The 17,295-nt window shown below is 44.1% G+C and overlaps 1 protein-coding gene across 3 annotated transcripts in view; it reads right to left on the reverse strand.

The window, feature by feature from the left end:
• Nucleotides 1-1,476: 1,476 nt before the first annotated feature.
• The window catches only part of LOC124003736 (nuclear factor of activated T-cells, cytoplasmic 3-like), a 46,443-nt gene continuing 30,624 nt past the window's right edge, over nt 1,477-17,295 (reverse strand). For all 3 annotated transcript variants that reach the window (XM_046312301.1, XM_046312292.1, XM_046312285.1), the window contains 4 exons: nt 16,069-16,209; nt 15,701-15,756; nt 14,521-15,589; nt 1,477-2,966 (listed from right to left, as the gene is read on the reverse strand). In XM_046312301.1, coding sequence (XP_046168257.1) covers nt 2,860-2,966; nt 14,521-15,589; nt 15,701-15,756; nt 16,069-16,209 — 1,373 coding nt within the window. In that variant the 3' untranslated portion in view covers nt 1,477-2,859. The remainder of the gene's footprint in view (nt 2,967-14,520; nt 15,590-15,700; nt 15,757-16,068; nt 16,210-17,295) is intronic.

Below are 17,295 nucleotides of genomic sequence, written 5' to 3' on the forward strand. Positions count from 1 at the left end.
AGCGATGAGACAAGACAGTAATTGGATACCACGAAAAAGGGGGGTAAAATAAAAACACTCGTTTTTCAACCACTCCACAAATTTCATGTTAGCTTTTATTTTTTGGTTAAGACTTCTACAGGTTCTCCCATTCCTGTGTGTTGTTCATTTTTACACTTATAATTCACTGTTTCACAATTCCAGTGGGTCAGAAGTTTACATACTGTGCAGCTTGGAAAATGCTAGAAAATTATGTCATTGCTTTAGTGACATGACAATGCTAAGTGACATAATTTGAGTCAATTGGAGGTGTACCTGTGGATGTATTTCATGGTCTTACCTTCCAACTCAGTGCCTCTTTGCTTGACATCATGGGAAAATCAAAACAAATCAGCAAAGAACTCCAAAAAATAATTGTAGACCTCCACAAGTCTGGTTCATCCTTGGAAGCAATTTCCAAACACCTGAAGGTACCACGTTCATCCGTACAAACAATAGTTCGCAAGTATAAACACCATGGGACCACACAGCCGTCCTACCGCTCGGGAAGGAGACGCGTTCTGTCTCCTAGAGATGAACGTACTTTGGAGCGAAAAGTGCAAATCAATCCCAGAACAACAGCAAAGGACCTTGTGAAGATGCTGGAGGAAACAGATACAAAAGTATCTATATCGACATACCCCGAAAGGCCGCTCAGCAAGGAAGAAGCCACTGCTCCAAAACCGCCATTAAAAAAAGCCAGACTACGGTTTTCAACTGCACCTGGGGACAAAGATCGTACTTTTTGGAGTATTGTCCTCTGGTCTGATGAAACAAAAATAAAACTGTTTGGCCATGATGACCATAGTTATGTTTGGAGGAAAAAGGGGGAGGCAACATCTCAAGCATCAGTCAGGAAGTTAAAGTTTGTTTGCAAATGGTCTTCCAAATGGTCAATGACCACAAGTATACTTCCAAAGTTGTGGCAAAATGGCTTAAGGACAACAAAGTCAAGGTATTGGAGTGTCCATCACAAAGCCCTGATCTCCATCCCATAGAACATTTGTGGGCAGAACTGAAAAAGCGTGTGCGAGCAAGGAGGCCTAAAAACCTGACCCAGTTACACCAGCTCTGTCAGGAGGAATGGGCCAAAATCCACCCAGCTTGTGGAAGGCTATCTGAAACGTTTGACCCAAGTTAAACAATTTAAAGGCAATGCTTCCAAATATTAATTGAGTGTGTGTAAACTTCTGACGCTCTGGAAATGTGATGAAAGAAATAAAAGCTCAATTTATTCTCTGTACTACTAGTCTGACATTTCACATTCTTAAAATAAAGTTGTGATCATAATTGACCTAAGACAGGGCATTTGTACTAGGATTAAATGTCAGGAATTGTGAAAAACTGAGTTTAAATGTATTTGGCTAAGGTGTATGTAAACGTCCAACTTCAAATGTATAACCACACCTACCCCCTCCTTTTGTATGTTTTCAAAACCACTCACAGATCCACAGAGAACAGGCTTATTAATAGCTTTTTTTTATTGAACAAAAACCTGATGAAATGCACTGAACAAAAATATAAACACAACATGTAAAGTGTTGGTCCCCCAATGTTTCATGAGTTGAAATAAAAGATCCCAGAAATGTTCCATACACAAAAATCCTATTTCTGTTAGTGAACATCTCACCTTTGCCAAGATAAGCCACCAATGTCCTTTTAGACAATTTGGCAGTATGTTCAACCGGCCTCACAACCGCAGACCACGTATGTGTATGGAGTCATGGGGGCAAGCGGTTTGCTGATGTCAACATTTTGAACAAAGTGCCCCATGGTGGTGGTGGGGTTATGGTATGGGCAGGTATAAGCTACGGACAACAAACAATTGTATTTAATCGATGGCAATTTGAATGCACCAAAATACTGGGACCACATCCCGAGGCCCATTTTTTTAAAGTGTCTATGACCAACAGATGCATATCTATATTCTCAGTCATGTGTAATCCATAGATTAGGGCCTAATGAATGTATTTCTATTGACTGATATCCTCATATGAACTGTAACTCGGTCAAATCAATGAAATTGTTGCATGTTGCGTTTATATTTTTGTTCATTATAACTTTGACTTTGATATAACTACTTCACACCTAAGCATACTGCCAAAGTATCATATAAATCTGGATAATATACTGTACATTCTTTGGAAACTAAAATAGAAATAGGCATAAAATATCAGGCATTAGAAGGCTATGAAAATGTATCATTATTCTAAAGAATCATACAACTGCAAGAGCTACAGTATCAAAAATAAATTTAAATCAAATGTATTTCACCAATAAATATTAAATTAACACAGCATTTGGTATTTGGCCCTTTTCAGCCTCTTCATTGACATCAATGTTCTTTCAACACCAAATACGTAATTTTCATGCATTTACAGACAATTAGTTGTCATATTTCAGCTGTGCCTTAAGGGCAACAAATGAAAAATCTTTGGTATGAGAAGTATTTCCATCTTAAAATATATTTTAGTTTGACTTGAAAATCCCGAACTGTTAGATAGCAAACAAACAGGCATACCCACCAGGCACACTGGTTGAGTCAATGTTGTTTCCACGTCATTTCAATGGAATTACATTGAACCATCGTGGAATAGACGTTGAATTGACACCTGTGCCCAGTGGTTACATTCTCTACAGCCTAACAACGTCCACAGGTGTATGTATTACCAGCAACTGGGTTAATTGCACCAGTTAAACCACAACGGGTTTTGCCGTCAATATTGTGGTCAGTTAGTAATAGAACCGCCAAATGCATAGATAACACAATTCAACTCCTGTCCTGAGTAATGATGATGATTAATAGAAACCGAATGAAGGCCACAGAATGGAAGAACATTATCACTGGAGTATCACAGTATCCCATCCATAAGTATCCTGTTCTGGTTGATTGGACTCTGCTGCTCCGCCACCGAGCTGAGATATGTCTCTATCGATGATCTCATTCACTGCAAAAGACAGACACACCCGGGTTTAGTTTCAAGGCTCTTGTCGTGTCTTACTTTATAGTTGTTTCAGCCATCTGAGGGCAGCATTGCCAATCTTCTAAATCTAAACCAAACGGAAAACGTCAAAATAAGTTAATTATACATTTTTGCAGTACAAAAAAAAACTGGGCACACACACGGGCTGAATCAACGTTGTTTCAACCAGTGTGTGTGCACAGTTTGTTGTAACGCTAAATGTATAGTTTACTTATTTTGACGTGAACCAATGTGGAACAGACGTTGAATACCATACATTGCTTTCTTTTAGTTTTAACAGTCTCCCTTTGCACGATGAAAAAAACAACAAGGATTGAGGCCTGGTCTAAAGGTTAGAGATGGCTGAATGGTGAGAACACATTTTGGAGCTTTATCAAAGGGTGGGATCCATGTCGAAGGCTGAGGTTCCAGTCTACATTTGTGATGTCTATTTATATTCCCTACAGTGCAACAAAAACACACGGATCAAATGGTCACATATACACCGTACTCATAGCCTTTCCATGAAAAGGTGTGTTTGCAACCCGAGCCGTGTATGAGGGTAGATGATAGAGAACACATGTAAACAAACAGGCTAGCACTGAGGGAACGGAATTAACCAGTCCCTGGTTTTTTTTCAACCAATAGACTAACAGGAACTCCGACAGCTTGACTGCACCAGCTCCCTTCCTCCAAGAACACGTACAAGACATTGTAACGGGTGAAAATGAGTCATTAAGAAAAACAAAATCATTGAAACTAAAAGATCCCACAACTGTACATCAATTAAATCACTTTAATTTGAAATTACAAATGGATTAAATCCTTTCAATTAAATTATTATCTTATCTTACCTAATGAGACATAAACTCGCTGTTTCTTAATTTAAGTATCAGAGTTGCAGAAACCCTGTAGGGTGAAAGTCAAGTTCAAAGAGGACCCTTCCACCCAGCTCAGGCCAGGGGTCCTATTTTCAAGCCGTATGTAGTGGGGGGGTTTTGGGGGTCTTATGAAAGCCTGTCTGTCATTACTGCCCTGTGACAGCTGTGCCACAGATGGTAATTGAAGCAGATTAGCATGCAAGGTATCTTTAGCCTCCTCTATGTGACTATAGTTTGTGGGCTATACTAACATACACACAGTTAAAAGTGTCATCTCCTTAGCTAGCAGTCCGGGCCTCTGCCTATAATTAACCTACATCATAATGCACGCATACACACATACAGTATGTGCACAAGTGCACACACACGTATGCATGTACGCACACACAAATGCACACACATGGGCTGGCAGCCATGCAGCCCTGTAGAGGAGCAAACAAAGACCTAGTGGGCATATGGTGACAAGAATACTGGGCCACAGTGACTGTGTTGTCGGGACAAACACAGTCCGGCCAGCGCGAGGTGATTAATTAAAAAATCAGGTCGGCATGGTGAGATCCTGAGAGCTTTATGGTTCATCGCCTGGCCCCTAAAGGCCTGTAATTACAGCCAGCCCTACTTTAAGCTGGGTAAATCCATATGAATTCAATCACTTTTTGACAGCACCTCTTTTGATTTGAATGAAACCTCCCATACATATTTGCCCAATGTAGAAGTGCTCAGAAAGTGATTCTTTGGAGATAAAGGTTTTAAAAGTTTACCTATTTTGTATACCCCAATACCACGAGGTGTCCATGTCTACATCATTGGAAAAGATAAATGGTTGAGATTGATATCATTTAAAAGCTTACAAACAGAGCTGTCATACTATTGAAGACACTTTTTTTTGTATTTTTTTAAAACTTTAAATGTCAACTATCTAAAAACGAGTACTCAGATGAATTCATAATTCACATATGTTGTAGTTTAGACCCTATTTTACATAATCTGAGGTTGTTGTGTTACGCCCGCCATCGGTGGAGACACAACATACTCTTGAATACAGGATGGGTGTCATGTTTTGGCTCATAAATGTACTAAAATGGTACCACAAAGCTGTTTGGAGGTCCACACGTCAGAGAATGTTGACTTGAATGGGAATATCTGTTCTTTTAAATTATACTGTCAATCCTCCATAAGAAACCTACTAAGATCCTAGAAACATAAATAATAGAAAACACATGACCATCGAAGTTGACATTCGACAGTGGGTGGACTGGCGGCCATCTTTGTAGTAGTAATTAGAAATTAAAATGTTAATTCAATTACAATTTCAATGGTGTACCAGCTAAATTGCAGTGGTCTGAATGGATAGGTCCATTCTAAGAATGATATTTCTATGATTGAAATGACATCAAACCTGTATTCAAGAGCAAGTGTCTCAACCGATGGCAGGCACAACAAAAACCTTAGGTGATGTAAAGTAGGATCTAAGCTACAATATGAAAAAATGTGGGTTTTTACTATGTTTGTCTATTGTAAAGAAAGTTTGCAGCGGAACACGCACCTGAATGCATGACTCCTTTCTGTGTGTCCCAAAATGACCATCTGTTTCTCTGAATTGCTCTGAGAAAGCCTAACACTGTAAGATCATATCTTTTTTTAAACCTAGCTAGTCATGTTGGGAAATAGAACAAGTGTTGAAGTGAATCTCACCTGACCCAAATTGTGATTTATAATGGGCCGTTTTTTTGGATTGCGTAAACAACAACAGTTATTGTGTGATTGCAGGGTTGTGTTCCAAATAAAACTACAAGTGTGCTCTAGTTCCTCAACGGCACAGCTAGAAGAACTAAAAAAGTGCATAAAAGTTCATTGAAATGACTTAGGAACTGTGCACACTTTCGGAGAGGCGTGTGGCCACTTGGAGACACATGAAATCAACAGTGTAATGTTTTGGATTCACTTTGATTTGTCCATGACAAACCAAAGTATAGATCAATTATCTCCCATAATAATCATTTTGTAGTCCCAAGCTGTCAGAGCTGTATGGTTCATCCGTGGTCGACATATGTCGCTCGTTTTGGTCAATACTGGGCAAGATTAAAATACACCGTCAATCTCGATCCACCAAGTTGCGATGCGACTATGTTAGAGAGACACTCTTATTCCAATCCAATTAGATTTGTGCAGTTGATGTTTACTGATTCATTGCATTTCCGAACAGGAGAGATTTACAGCCCGTCTTTAAAGAAGAACCCCCATTACGCCGCTTCCTGGAGTCCATTTAGCCCAAGAGACAGCCACAAATTAGAAGGACGGGACAGTGGAGTCCTCCATTGTGCTGGACGTCAAGATGGTCTTTGTAAAGTTCTGGATGGGAAGAGTTCCAGATCATGACATTGAACTGTTTCTAAATGGGTATTGCACTATTTTACAACCTGCAGTGAAACTGGTGGATAAGTTTGGGATATGGTATGGAGTACGCAAGTACAAAGTGCGCAAAACCACAAGTGGGCAGTCGATAACAATCCCCAACTCAATATCCCTTGACCCGTACAAGGGGAAGATCTCCTTCCCTGGACAAACCCCTCGGTGTTACATCTGCCAGGGGCTGGACAACCATGTCAAAGATTGCCCAGAGGTGAAGTGTTGGGAGATGTGGAGACCTTGGACACAAATCCAGGGACTGTGAGTCTCCAAGCAAGTGCACCTTGTGTGGAAAAGAGGGCCACGACTTCTGCAAGTGTCCCCAGTCTTATGCCTACAAAGCAAGGGCTGGTCCCCAATCCAGCCCAGAGGAAGAGCCGGAAGAGGAGACAGAGTCACCGACCTCAACAGTGAGTTCCATCCACCACGCCACGGCAGAGCGCGAGGTCACCACTACAGGTCAAAGCACAGCTGAGAGTCAAGTGCCAGTGAATGCGAGAGAAGCTGAGGGAGCTGAATACGAAAGTGAAGGAGACCAGGTCTCCCAGGAAGGTGTCAACTAGAGTATCCATCCTCCAGGTCCAGCTGCAGTGAGAGCAAGGAAGAAGAGTCCTTTGAGGACGCGAACGAGTCAGACTTCAGTACTGATCCCCCGACCCCTGAAAGAGAGAGACAGATTCCTTCCAACCCCTGCTCCCTTTCCCCGCAAGAGTTAGTTACGCCGTTTACACTTCCAAACGCAGTTCAATCCAAAGCCAAGTTAAAAAGAAAAATGAGAAACCAAGTCCCCAGTAGAAGGTAAGCAAATAATCATTTACATTACATTTAAGTCATTTAGCAGACGCTCTTATCCAGAGCGACTTACAAATTGGTGCATTCACCTTATGACATCCAGTGGGACAGTCACTTAACAATAGTGCATCTAAAACTTAGGGGGGGGTGGGGTGAGAGGGATTACTTAACCTATCCTAGGTATTCCTTAAAGAGGTGGGGTTTCAGGTGTCTCCGGAAGGTGGTGATTGACTCCGCTGTCCTGGCGTCGTGAGGGAGTTTGTTCCACCAATCGAAATGAGCTGAGAATATTAGCTTTTGGCAGACATCGATTAGTTAATACTGGACTGCTTCTTTAGAGGAAACGGAAATAACAGTGATAAATTTATACACAGCATCTAAGAAAAAGCTATTATTTATGAAACTAGGGGCTATTTATGTGTGCGATATTATGTGGGGATTTTCGGTGTGGTGATGATCGGGTCTCTCAGACAATGATCGGGCCTCTCAGACAATGAAATATTAACTGGAACAGTCTCTTGAACAAAACTATTTATAAAGTGATATTTTTTTCTGGTTGATTTCCGTTCGATGTTTACCAGTGCATGCTGTAGTAAATTGGAGTTGTTTTGACAAAAGTAAATTGTGTCTTATGCCCAATTGTCATGATGAACAGAATTCAAATCAAATCAAATCAAATTTTATTTGTCACATACACATGGTTAGCAGATGTTAATGCGAGTGTAGCGAAATGCTTGTGCTTCTAGTTCCGACAATGCAGTGATAACCAACAAGTAATCTAACTAACAATTCCAAAACTACTGTCTTATACACAGTGTAAGGGGATAAGGAACATGTACATAAGGATATATGAATGAGTGATGGTACAGAGCAGCATACAGTAGATGGTATCGAGTACAGTATATACATATGAGATGAGTGTGTAGACAAAGTAAACAAAGTGGCATAGTTAAAGTGGCTAGTGATACATGTGTTACATAAGGATGCAGTCGATGTTGTAGAGTACAGTATATACATATGCATATGAGATGAATAATGTAGGGTAAGTAACATTATATAAGGTAGCATTGTTTAAAGTGGCTAGTGATATATTTACATCATTCCCATCAATTCCCATTATTAAAATGGCTGGAGTTGGGTCAGTGTCAATGACAGTGTGTTGGCAGCAGCCACTCAATGTTAGTGGTGGCTATTTAACAGTCTGATGGCCTTGAGATAGAAGCTGTTTTTCAGTCTCTCGGTCCCAGCTTTGATGCACCTGTACTGACCTCGCCTTCTGGATGATAGCGGGGTGAACAGGCAGTGGTTCGGGTGGTTGATGTCCTTGATGATCTTTATGGCCTTCCTGTAACAACGGGTGGTGTAGGTGTCCTGGAGGGCAGGTAGTTTGCCCCCGGTGATGCGTTGTGCAGTCCTCACTACCCTCTGGAGAGCCTTACGGTTGAGGGCGGAGCAGTTGCCGTACCAGGCGGTGATACAGCCCGCCAGGATGCTCTCGATTGTGCATCTGTAGAAGTTTGTGAGTGCTTTTGGTGACAAGCCGAATTTCTTCAGCCTCCTGAGGTTGAATAGGCGTTGCTGCGCCTTCTTCACGACGCTGTCAGTGTGAGTGGACCAATTCAGTTTGTCTGTGATGTGTATGCCGAGGAACTTAAAACTAGCTACCCTCTCCACTACTGTTCCATCGATGTGGATAGGGGTGTTCCCTCTGCTGTTTCCTGAAGTCCACAATCATCTCCTTAGTTTTGTTGACGTTGAGTGTGAGGTTATTTTCCTGACACCACACTCCAAGGGCCCTCACCTCCTCCCTGTAGGCCGTCTCATCGTTGTTGGTAATCAAGCCTACCACTGTTGTGTCGTCCGCAAACTTGATGATTGAGTTGGAGGCGTGCGTGGCCACGCAGTCGTGGGTGAACAGGGAGTACAGGAGAGGGCTCAGAACGCACCCTTGTGGGGCCCCGTGTTGAGGATCAGCGGGGAGGAGATGTTGTTGCCTACCCTCACCACCTGGGGGCGGCCCGTCAGGAAGTCCAGTACCCAGTTGCACAGGGCGGGGTCGAGACCCAGGGTCTCGAGCTTGATGACGAGCTTGGAGGGTACTATGGTGTTGAATGCCGAGCTGTAGTCGATGAACAGCATTCTCACATAGGTATTCCTCTTGTCCAGGTGGGTTAGGGCAGTGTGCAGTGTGGTTGAGATTGCATCGTCTGTGGACCTATTTGGGCGGTAAGCAAATTGGAGTGGGTCTAGGGTGTCAGGTAGGGTGGAGGTGATATGGTCCTTGACTAGTCTCTCAAAGCACTTCATGATGACGGAAGTGAGTGCTACGGGCGGTAGTCGTTTAGCTCAGTTACCTTAGCTTTCTTGGGAACAGGAACAATGGTGGCCCTCTTGAAGCATGTGGGAACAGCAGACTGGTATAGGGATTGATTGAATATGTCCGTAAACACACCGGCCAGCTGGTCTGCGCATGCTCGGAGGGCGCGGCTGGGGATGCCGTCTGGGCCTGCAGCCTTGCGAGGGTTAACACGTTTAAATGTCTTAATCACCTCGGCTGCAGTGAAGGAGAGACTGCATGTTTCCGTTGCAGGCCGTGTCAGTGGCACTGTATTGTCCTCAAAGCGGGCAAAAAGTTATTTAGTCTGCCTGGGAGCAAGACATCCTGGTCCGTGACTGGGCTGGATTTCATCTTGTAGTCCGTGATTGACTGTAGACCCTGCCACATGCCTCTTGTGTCTGAGCCATTGAATTGAGATTCCACTTTGTCTCTGTACTGACGCTTAGCTTGTTTGATAGCCTTACGGAGGGAATAGCTGCACTGTTTGTATTCAGTCATGTTGCCAGACACCTTGCCCTGATTAAAAGCAGTGGTTCGCGCTTTCAGTTTCACGCGAATGCTGCCATCAATCCACGGTTTCTGGTTAGGGAATGTTTTTATCGTTGCTATGGGAACGACATCTTCGACGCACGTTCTAATGAACTCGCACACCGAATCAGCGTATTCGTCAATATTCCCATCTGACGCAATACGAAACATGTCCCAGTCCACGTGATGGAAGCAGTCTTGGAGTGTAGAGTCAGCTTGGTCTGACCAGCGTTGGACAGACCTCAGCGTGGGAGCCTCTTGTTTTAATTTCTGTCTGTAGGCAGGGATCAGCAAAATGGAGTCGTGGTCAGCTTTTCCGAAAGGGGGCGGGGCAGGGCCTTATATGCGTCGCGGAAGTTAGAGTAACAATGATCCAAGGTTTTACCACCCCTGGTTGCGCAATCGATATGCTGATAAAATTTAGGGAGTCTTGTTTTCAGATTGGCTTTGTTAAAATCCCCAGCTACAATGAATGCAGCCTCCGGATAAATGTTTTCCAGTTTGCAAAGAGTTAAATAAAGTTCGTTCAGAGCCATCGATGTGTCTGCTTGGGGGGGATATATACGGCTGTGATTATAATCGAAGAGAATTCTCTTGGAAGATAATGCGGTCTACATTTGATTGTGAGGAATTCTAAATCAGGTGAACAGAAGGATTTGAGTTCCTGTATGTTTCCTTCATCACACCATGTCCCGTTAGTCATGAGGCATACGCCCCCTCCACTCTTCTTACCAGATAGATGTTTGTTTCTGTCGGCGCGATGCGTGGAGAAACCCGTTGGCTGTACCGCCCTGGATAGCGTTTTCCCAGTAAGCCATGTCTCCGTAAAGCAGAGAACGTTGCAGTCTCTGATGTCCCTCTGGAATGCCACCCTTGCTCGGATTTCATCAACCTTGTTGTCGAGAGACTGGACATTGGCAAGAAGAATACTGGGAAGTGGTGCGCGATGTGCCCTTTTTCGGAGTCTGACCAGAACACCGCCGCGTTTCCCTCTTTTTCGGAGTCGTTTCCTTGGGTCGCTGCATGCGATCCATTCCGTTGTCCTGTTTGTAAGGCAGAACACAGGATCCGCGTCGCGGAAACCATATTCTTGGTCGTACTGATGGTGAGTTGACGCTGATCTTATATTCAGTAGTTCTTCTCGACTGTATGTAATGAAACCTAAGATGACCTGGGGTACTAATGTAAGAAATAACACGTAAAAAAACAAAAAACTGCATAGTTTCCTAGGAACGCGAAGCGAGGCGGCCATCTCAGTCGGCGCCGGAAGTCCAAGCCCTGTGTCATGCCTTTTAGTGAAATATTACAGAAATAAAGAAATATAGGATTTGATGAGAATGATCGGGTTTGATGGAGGCCTATGTATAAATCCCAAGGCTGTGTTGCACGGGGTCTTCGATATTCACATGGATGACATTACTAAAGAAGTATTGTGGACAACAATATGCATTGACATTACTAAACAAATATTGTGGGCAATAATATGCATTGTGAACAATAAAATTTGGTTAAAATTATGTCTATAAGACTATAAAACAACTTTTTGAGGTCAGTTGAGGTCAGGACTCTGTGCAGGCCAGTCAAGTTCTTCCATACCGATCTCGACAAACCATTTATGTATGGACCTCGCTTTGCCACAAAGTTGGAAGCACATTATCGTCTAGAATGTAATTCTATGCTTTAGCGTTCAGATTACACTTCACTGGAACTAAGGGGCCTAGCCCGAACCATGAATAACAGTCCCAGAACATTATTCCTCCTCCGCCAAACTTTACAGTTGGCACTATGCATTTGGGGAGGTAGCGTTCTCCTGACATCTGCCAAACCCAGATTCAGCCGTCGGACTGCCAATGGTGAAGGGTGATTTGGGCACTCCAGAGAACGTGTTTCCACTGCTCCACAGTCCAATGGGGGCGAGCTTTATACCACTTCAGCCGACTCTTGGCATTTCGCATGGTGATCTTAGGCTTGTATGCAGCTGCTTGACAATGGAAACCCATTTCATTAGCTCCTAACGAACAGTTCTTGTGCTGACCTTGCTCCAGAGGCAGTTTGGAGCTCAGTAATGAGAGTTGCACTACGCACTTCAGCAGTACTGTTCTGTGAGCTTATGTGGCCTACCACTTCGCAGCTGAGCCGTTGTTGCGCCTAGACATTTCCACTTCACAATAACAGGACTTACAGTTGACCGGGGCAGCTCTAGCAGGGCAGACATTTTATGAGCCAACTTGTCAGAAAGGTGGCAACCTATGACGGGGCCATGTTTTAAGTCCCTGAGCTCTTCAAAAAAAGTGGTCAAATGATGCAGATGCTAAGCTACAGGACTGTTTTGCTAGCACAGACTGGAATATGTTCCAGGATTCTTCCGATGGTATTGAGGAGTACACCATATCAGTCACTGGGTTTTTCAATAAGTGTATCGAGAACATTGTCCCCACAGTGACTGTACGTACATACACCAACCAGAAGCCATGGATTACAGGCAACATTCGCACCAAGCTAAAGGGCAGAGCTGCCGCTTTCAAGGTGCATGACTCTAACCCAGGAGCTTATAAGAAATCCCGCTATGCCCTCTGACGAACCATCAAACAGCCAAAGTGTCAATACAGGACTCAGATCGAATCGTACTACACCGGCTCCAACGTTCGTCGGATGTGGCAGGGCTTGCAAACTATTACAGACTACAAAGGGAAGCACAAGTTGCCCAGTTGCACGAGCCTACCAAGCGAGCTAAATAACTTCTATGCTCGCTTCAAGGCAAGTAACACTGAAACATGCATGAGAGCATCAGTTTGTCCGGATGACTGTGTGATCACACTCTATGCAGCTGATGTGAGTAAGACCTTTAAACAGATCAACATTTACAAGGCAGCTGGGCCAGACAGATTACCAGGACGTGTACTCCGAGCATACGCTGACCAACTGGCAAGTGTCTTCACTGACATTTTCAACCTCTCCCTGTCTGAGTCTGTAATACCAACATGTTTCAAGCAGACCACCATAGTGCCTGTGCCCAAGAACACTAAGGTAACCTGCCTAAATGACTACCGACCCATAGCACTCACGTCTGTAGCCATGAAGTGCTTTCAAAGGCTGGTAATGGCTCACATCAACACCATTATCCCAGAAACCCTAGACCCACTCAATTTACATACCGCACCAACAGATCTACAGATGATGCAATCTCTATTGCACTCCACACTGCCCTTCCCCACCTGGACAAAAGGAACACCTATGTGAGAATGTTATTCATTGACTACAGCTCAGCGTTCAACACCATAGTGATCTTAAAGCTCATGACTAAGCTAATGACTAGACTAAACACCTCCCTCTGCAACTGGATCCTAGACTTCCTGAAAGGCCGCCCCCAGGTGGTAAGGGTAGGTAACAACACATCCGCCACGCTGATCCTCAACACAGGGGCCCCTCAGGGGGGCCAGATCATTGGTAGGCCTGATCACCGACAACGATAAGATCGCCCGGCAACCGATACTAGAGCACCAAGTCTAGGTCCAAGAGGCTTCTAAACTGCTTCTCCCCTCAAGCCATAAGACTCCTGAACAGCTAATCAAATGGCTACCCAGACTACTTACACCCCCCACCCCCAAGCTGCTGCTACTCTGTGTTATTAACCCTACCTGCATGTACATAATTACACCAATTACCTCGACACCGGTGCCACCGCATTGACACATTGACTCTGAACCGGTACCCCCTGTATAAAGCCTCCACATTGACTCTGAACCGGTACCCCCCTGTATATAGCCTCCATATTGACTCTGAACCGGTACCCCCTGTATATAGCCTCCACATTGACTCTGAACCGGTACCCCCTGTATATAGCCTCCACATTGACTCTGAACCGGTACCCCCCTGTATATAGCCTCCACATTGACTCTGAACCGGTACCCCCTGTATATAGCCTCCACATTGACTCTGAACCGGTACCCCCTGTATATAGCCTCCACATTGACTCTGAACCGGTACCCCCTGTATATAGCCTCCACATTGACTCTGAACCGGTACACCCTGTATATAGCCTCCACATTGACTCTGAACCGGTACCCCCTGTATATAGCCTCCACATTGACTCTGAACCGGTACCCCCTGTATATAGCCTCCACATTGACTCTGAACCGGTACCCCCTGTATATAGCCTCCACATTGACTCTGTACCGGTACCCCCTGTATATAGCCTCCACATTGACTCTGAACCGGTACCCCCTGTATATAGCCTCCACATTGACTCTGAACCGGTACCCCCTGTATAAAGCCCCGCTTTTTTTATTTACTGCTGCTCCTTAATTATTTGCTTTTCTTATCTCTTACTGTTTTTTGGTATTTTCTTAAAACTCCATTGTTGGTTAAGGTGCTTGTACACCTGTTGTATTTGGCGCATGTGACAAATACAATTTGATTTGGTTTAGTACGGGCCATTCCACTGCCAGTGTTTGTCTATCGAAATTGCATGACTGTGTGCTTTGTTTTATACACCTGTCAGCAATGGGTGTGGCTGAAATAGCCGAATCCACTAATTTGAAGGGGTATCGACATACACTACATGGCCAGAAGTATTATATGAGCCCCTTACCATCATCTAGTGTGATCTCCTGGAGTCCCATGGAGCCAAGAGGCAGCTTCTCCTCTGGTTCCTGCTTGATGTTCACCCTCCCTCTGTCGTTTGAGAAGAGGGAATGGAGTGCCGGTGGACACTCCTGGGGGTCGATACCAGAGGCCAGCCCCTGAGCGCTGCTGGGGGACAGGTGCCTCGGGGGAACCCCAGAGGAGCCTGATGCTAACGGGGAGGTGGAGCAGGTTGCTGCTACTCCAGGAGTGGGAGAATACGAAGCAGGCAAGTTTTTGTCAGAATGGTAGCTCAGATTATACTCAGCCTGTAGAGCCGCTAGGTCAGAGTCTGAGTGGGGAAAGTGGTATTTTAGAGACTGCAGCTGGGTTGCATTCTGGGTGTGGGTTCTGGCAGACTGGAGAGTGGCAACAGAGAGATCAGGTCCAATGAGGCTCTGGTACATCATACTTTCCCTATGAGGGCTGGAGACAGCTGGCCTGGGCTGGGCAGACTGAGGTCGAATGACCTGGAATGCGGCAGGACCAAGTCTCATGGGAGAGCTGGCCTGGCCACTATAAGGCACATTATGTTGTGTGGCCTGGTAGACAGGCTTTGTCCGAGGGGGTGGCATTGAATCAGGTGTATGCATAGGGCTTATCCGCTGGTATCCCATACTGGGACTGTAGCTGTGGAGGTGAGGGGAGTGCTGAAGAGGCGAGGAGCCTGAGGGAGTGTATGCTAGCTGGGAGGGCGGACCACAAGGCACAGGGTGACCACCAGAGGAACCATACAAGGGCCTGTCCTGAGAGAAGGCCCCGTCAGAAGAATTCTGCTTGCTGCTTGTTGGATATAGGCCAGGGAGATTGTTGCAAGTAGACAGATAGGTTGAGTCAGTGAGCTCCTGCTTCACCCGAGGAGCCACAACTGCATGGTCACTGGCAGTGGGATAATGGTGTGGAGAAGCACCAGCCAAGTATGTGAAGTTTTGTCTTTGGCTTCTTCTCCTCTTCCCGTTGCACACGTAGAACTGCACCTGGACTGCAGAGCTCACAGTGGTGTTGTGGTAGGTAGGAATCTCAACCACGATTCTGGACTGCAAAGAGAATGTTTCCAAATGATTTATCATATATTCAAGGGATCCAGGGTTTGGGAGGTTGATTTCATGTAGGTTAACTTTAATCAGGTAATTTAGGTTTCTACTTACTCTTTTACTCTTGTCTCGAATAACTTTTCCGTCAACTTCCCACTGTGTGCGTCCATCTGGAGAGATAAAACATCACAATTAACACACTGTTGTATTGTGTTAATGGGAGAATATTTTCCTTTTTTTGGCATCGTTTTTATACCCTTTTCACACTACTGAGCCAAGTCACGTAAAGCTGCACTGTGGTGGCCTGGTTATACACCACCATAGTTGTTGGACCAACTCGGTGGACTCATGGTTACAGTATTCACCCTGAGATCATAGGAGCTCTTGCCAAGTGAGTATGGTTCGGGACAAGGATAAACCAGACTTATCCTCTAGCCTTTCTATGAGCTCTATAAAGTCAAGGCGGCGTCAGCGTCTCTTACCAGGGCCTTTCTCCAGGAAGATGACCTTTGACTCGGGGGATATGTTGGAGCCAGTAATTACCATCTCCCCACCCCCACTGACCAAGCAGCTGAGGGGACTGCAGCTCTGCATCTGGGGAAGGTCTGTGGCCGAGCGCTGGGCTGCAAGTCAATTACATTTAACTATTACATATACTGAACAGTGAAGGACATAGACATATCTGATATTGTCAGAAAGCTTAAATTCTTGTTAATCTAATTGCACTGTCCAATTTGCAGTAGCCATTACAGTGAAATAATACCATGCTATTGTTTGAGGAAAGTGCACAGTTCTGAACTTGAAAATGTATTAATAAACTAATTAGGCACATTTGGGCAGTCTTGATACAAAATTCTGAACAGAAATTCAATGGTTCATTGGATCAGTCTAAATCTTTGCACATGCACTGCTGCCTTCTAGTGGCCAAAATCTAAATTGTGCCCCCGCTGGAATAATACATTATGGCCTTTCTCTTGTATTTCGAAGATTTACTCTTTTTTTTTTGCTTTGTATTATCTTTTACCAGATCTAATGTGTTATGTCCTCCTACATTAATTTCACATTTCCACAAACTTCAAATTGTTTCCCAAATGGTATCAATATTATGCATATCCTTGCTTCAGGTCCTGAGTTACAGGCAGTTAGATTTGGGTATGTCATTTTAGGTGAAAATTAAAGAAAAAAAGGGTCACAAGGAGGTCTGGTCCCAAGTTATAGCCTTTAACTAATTATTATACCAAACACTAAATATAGATTATATAAATAAAGATTCTTTCTGGTCAAGTCCCATAATCGGGAAAAACTCAGGACTATATGAATAATGTATGTGGATCTTTGAACGCATGTACAGTACCAGTCAAAAGTTTGGGCACACCTACTCATTCAAGAGTTTTTCTTTATTTTTACTATTTTCTACATTGTAGAATAATAGTGAAGAAATCAAAAATATGGAATCATGTAGTAACCAAAAAGGTGTTAAACAAATTAAAGTATAGTTTATATTTGAAATTCTTCAAAGTAGCCACCCTTTGCCTTGATGACAGCTTTGCACACTCTTGGCATTTTCTCAACCAGCTTCATGAGGTAGTCACCTGAAATGCATTTCAATTAACAGGTATGCCTTGTTATAAGTTAATTTGTGGAATTTCTTTCCTTCTTAATGCATTTGAGCCAATCGTTTGTGTTGTGACAAAGTATGGGTGGTATAC

This window comes from Oncorhynchus gorbuscha, linkage group LG02 (genome assembly GCF_021184085.1).
Source record: "Oncorhynchus gorbuscha isolate QuinsamMale2020 ecotype Even-year linkage group LG02, OgorEven_v1.0, whole genome shotgun sequence".
NCBI lineage: Eukaryota > Metazoa > Chordata > Actinopteri > Salmoniformes > Salmonidae > Oncorhynchus > Oncorhynchus gorbuscha.